We start from the raw sequence: 4,466 nt of genomic DNA, 5'->3' as shown, positions 1-4,466 counted from the left end.
AAATGTCCATGAGCTAGTAACTACACAAACATTTTAAGTTAAGAGCGCTCTACTACCAGTATTGTCTGATGCTGAACAAGTAATAAGAGAGTGAGAACAGCATTACTGCAATTGCTCAACATCTCTTTTGACAAGCAGAGAAGATGCTGCAGCTTCAGAAGCAGCCGCTCACCACACCAGGAATCCCTCCACATATCAAGTGGAGCAGAGAGGGAAGTAAGACTGAGCATGTGTGACCACCCTGGAATAATTACTGAGGTGGACACAGAATAGAAACAACAGGTGGCGCTATTCTAACATTAGTCCTGGAATAGAAACATTTTTAATAAGTGTTAACTATAAGGATTTAACTAGAAACAATATATTTTTCTGGGACAATCCCTTTAAGGTCATCACACAGCTAGTGAAAATGGCCTTCCTAAAGGCCTTCCTGTTTTTGTAGCTTTTCAACTTCTACTTTGTAAATTAGTTCCTAGTTTTAAAATAGTTGAAAACTTTGTTCTCCCAAGACAAATAACAATTAGCTTACATTTTTTTCTATATCATCCCCAAGCACAAAGCATAGGTATATATATATCACTCTGAAGTAATAATGAAATAATTATCCTATGAAAACATAAGGAACTGGTGTCACAGAGAAAAGAAGCAACCTTTTCCATAGTATGTATTTATGCATATTCACTAGAAAGGTATGATTATTAATATAATCCATTCAATTTAATCTTATCTGCTAGACATTGGTAAGCTGTAATACATTTATGTATGTAACATCTAGCAGTGTGGTGGCTCACTGGTTAGCACTGTTGCCTTGCAGTGCTGAGGTCCTGGGTTCCAATCTGACCAAGGACAACATGTCTTCCCTGTGTCTGTGTGGGTTTTGTCCCACAATCCAGTAACATAGAGATAGATGAATGTAGACTGTGACCTCCAATGGGGACAGAGCCCAATATCAAAAGTATGCATAATATGAATGTGTTCTATAAATAAAGGCTATTATTATATATCTTTCCATTTTGAAAAATGGAAAGATATATAATAATATATATATTTCCACCACACTGCTGTTTAAAAATCTGGCCTCTTAAAAAAACATTTGTGGGGGATGTGCTGAATTCTGAACCATTTAATCCTCCATAGTACTCAATATGTACATTAGACATTACATGGTGTAAATTGGTATTTATAAGTATCTATGGATAGAATGTTGTAATTCAAAAGCATTATAGGTTTAAGCTTGTGCAGAGCTTATACTTGATGTAAAACCGAAAATGATGCAATTTATACACATGAGGACTAAAATGCTTCAATAATATGTTGCTAATATACTATAGGTCAAATTAATAGCAGCTCCAGAGCATAGACCTAAGACACTAATGACAAATCAAATACAATGGACAACATGAAAGTTGATTAGTTCTTTTTGTTGGGCCATCATTACTGAAATCTGAAAATAGCTCAAAATACAAAAAAAATCCCATCTGTCATTCTTCTACTATGCATAGGTGCACAAAGAAACAATGTTGCTCTGTAGCAGAGCAATTATATATTGTAGTGTATGGCCGCCTGCACACGGGCGGAAATCCCGCGGCGGGATTTTCCGTGGGATTTCCGCCACTGAAAGCCTGCATAGGAATGCATTACAATACGCACTCCTATGCAGACGGCCGCGGTTTGGCCCGCTCGGTAAACAAACCGCGGCATGTCCTATTTCTGGCGGGGCTCGCAGAGCCTCGCACAGAAACGTCACTCACCCGGCCGCCGGCTCCGGTCTGCGCATGCGCAGGCTGCCCGGCAGCTGGCACATGAAAGAGCCGGGGCCGCCAAGCGCGGGTGAGTACGCACTCGTCCCTGCAGGCGCTGGGGTCGGGTCCCGCGGCGAGAATTCTCGCCGCCGGATCCGACCCGCCCGTCTGCAGACGGCCTTACTCTATCTCACTGACAACTATAAATAACGTGGTGAATAAAAATACTAGTGCTCATAAGAATGTGTGAAATTAAAAGGCAGTACTTACTGAGGGAAAGAGGGGTCCAGTGAAACCATAGACGCCCCCCTAGAATGTTGCATCAAATCAGCGTAGGTGGACAGTTACTGAAGACAGGAAGGTTTACTCATAATGGGCGACAAATATCCAAGTAATTGCAACACATTTCAGTAAATAAAATAAACACCTTTGATGATTGAAAAAGGTGTTTATTTTATCACCAAAACGCCTTGCAACTACTTGGATATTTGTGTCCCTTTTGCAAATAAACCTTCCTGTCTTCAGTAACTGTCTACCAATGCTGGGTTGATGCAACATTCTATGGGGCCTCTATGGTTTCACTGAACCCCCGTCTCCCTCAGTAAGTACTACCTTTTAATTTCACACTTTCTTATGAGAGCAGGATTTTTTTATTCACCACATTATTTCTGCTTATTTACGAAAATCATGTTTTTTTGATTTCGGACCCTACCCTGATGCTTTTCTGTTCTGGGGATGCGTTATATGCATAAGAAGTATGTACTAGCTTTCAGCCTATCAGGACACAAGGTATGGTGGCTATCCTTTCTTAGGCTAGTCATTCACACCAGGTGAGTCCTTCGTGTATATTTTATACATAATTCTTCCACCTCACAAGACACTATCCCTCTGATTCCCTGTGAAGCATGGAATTCTGAAGTGTTAGGAATTTACTCCTAATTATTTGTGCTGCAGTAACAGCACTGTATCCATGTTTATAGGGAAATTCAACTTCCACTCTACTTACAAAGTACTGCAGACTCACTAATCTGCTTCTAGGCAGCACATGTGCTAGGTACATTATATATACATTATATAGCATAGCAAAGAAGAAGTGACAATAATGATGCACTGTGCAACTGTATGATATGTGTTATCAGTCTTCAGATGTAGGGTGACTACCCACTACAGTTTTTTTTCACAGCGAAATTCGCAGCGTTTTTTTTCTGCAGGGGTCTATGGGACTTGTAATGTTAAAATCGCGATTTTTACATTACAAGTCCCATAGACCCCTGGAGGAAAACAAAAGCTGTGAATTTCGCAGTGACAAAAAACTGTAGTGGGTAGTCACCCATACAGGTGTTACATTTTTGTGATTTTTCCCACTCTGCAACCAGGAAATCAGCGTTTTAACATTAGCTTATTTTGATTTTCTTGTGCAGGAAAATTTGATTTAGCCACAATGTCTACAAACCAGAGTTTATTTATGGATTTCCTTATTTTGGGATTAACCGATGTACCTAACATGAAAGTTCTCCTATTTATAGCCCTGCTTCTTATTTATGTGCTGACACTGATGGGAAATATTGCCATTATTTTAATTATACAGCTAGACAAGAATCTGAAAACACCAATGTACATCTTTTTAGAAAATTTATCGTTCTTGGATATCTGCTATACGACAACAACAATGCCTAAAATGCTAGAGATGCTCATAGCTGATCGTAGAGCTCTATCCTATTTAGCGTGTGCATTTCAAATGTATTTCTTTGTATCCTTCGTGGGCACTGAATGTGTTCTGCTTGGCATAATGTCTTATGACCGTTTCCTAGCTATATGTCGTCCCCTCCGTTACTCTACTTTTATGAGTAAAAACATCTGCATAGCTTTGGCCAGCATATCATGGTTCTGTGGCTTTATTAATTCTGTTGTTCATACCACCTTCACCTTTCGTCTACACTTTTGTCATTCCAAAAGAATCAGTTATTACTTCTGTGATATTCCTCCACTTCTTGTCTTATCTTGTGACGACACGTCTGTCAATGAAGCCTTGTTACTCACCATTGGTGTTTTCATAGGATGGACACCTTTCCTTGGCATTATTGTCTCATACATATACATTATTGTAACTATTTTGAAAATCAAGAGCACTCACGGAAGACAGAGGTCATTTTCAACCTGCATTTCTCATCTAGCAGTGGTGGTATTATATTACGGTAGTGCAATTTTCAGTTATGTGAGACCTATTTCCACCTACTCAATGGATAAGGACAAATTGATTTCTGTTCTATACAGTATTGTAACTCCAATGCTGAACCCAGTAATATATACGTTAAAGAATCAGGATGTTAAAAAAGCAATTAGTAGACAAATAGCTTTACTGCAAAAATAATAAATGCATCTTTAGGAATTCATGATATTATACAACTTAAAGGGGTTTTCCCACAATAATAAATGCCCATAAAAAAAATCTCTATTTTTAAAAATTAACTAATTTCTAATTTATCTCTTTTAGAAATATTGCACTGTTCTTGAAATGACAGTAGTATATAGGATTCCAGCAGCACTCTCTGTTACCTCGTAGCAAGGGGGGGTGTAAGTCGCCTCAGGTGCACGCCAGGATTAGTGCCTTATCCAGAACACCGAAGTACCACAAAGTTCAAATAAGGAGCTCTGGCAGCAAGGGGTGATGTGTTGCAATTACCTAAATCTGGGCTTCTTTATTCCATCAGGGTCAATACAGAA

General features: G+C 39.0%; 1 protein-coding gene across 1 annotated transcript; it reads left to right on the top strand.

Moving 5' to 3' along the window:
- Positions 1 to 3,183: 3,183 nt before the first annotated feature.
- On the top strand, positions 3,184 to 4,113 carry LOC136628863 (olfactory receptor 5V1-like). The gene has a single exon (XM_066604956.1). It carries the CDS (start codon positions 3,184 to 3,186, stop codon positions 4,111 to 4,113), a length of 930 nt encoding a protein of 309 aa, XP_066461053.1.
- Positions 4,114 to 4,466: the final 353 nt, after the last annotated feature.

Source organism: Eleutherodactylus coqui, chromosome 5 (genome assembly GCF_035609145.1).
Source record: "Eleutherodactylus coqui strain aEleCoq1 chromosome 5, aEleCoq1.hap1, whole genome shotgun sequence".
NCBI classification, from domain to species: domain Eukaryota; kingdom Metazoa; phylum Chordata; class Amphibia; order Anura; family Eleutherodactylidae; genus Eleutherodactylus; species Eleutherodactylus coqui.
Note: the sequence above shows the minus strand (reverse complement) of the source record. Positions and strands in the feature narration are given on the sequence as shown.

Coding starts and splice junctions, on each gene's coding strand:
- LOC136628863 (XM_066604956.1), top strand. CDS start 3,184: ATGTCTACAAACCAGAGTTTATTTATGGATTTCCTTATTTTGGGATTA.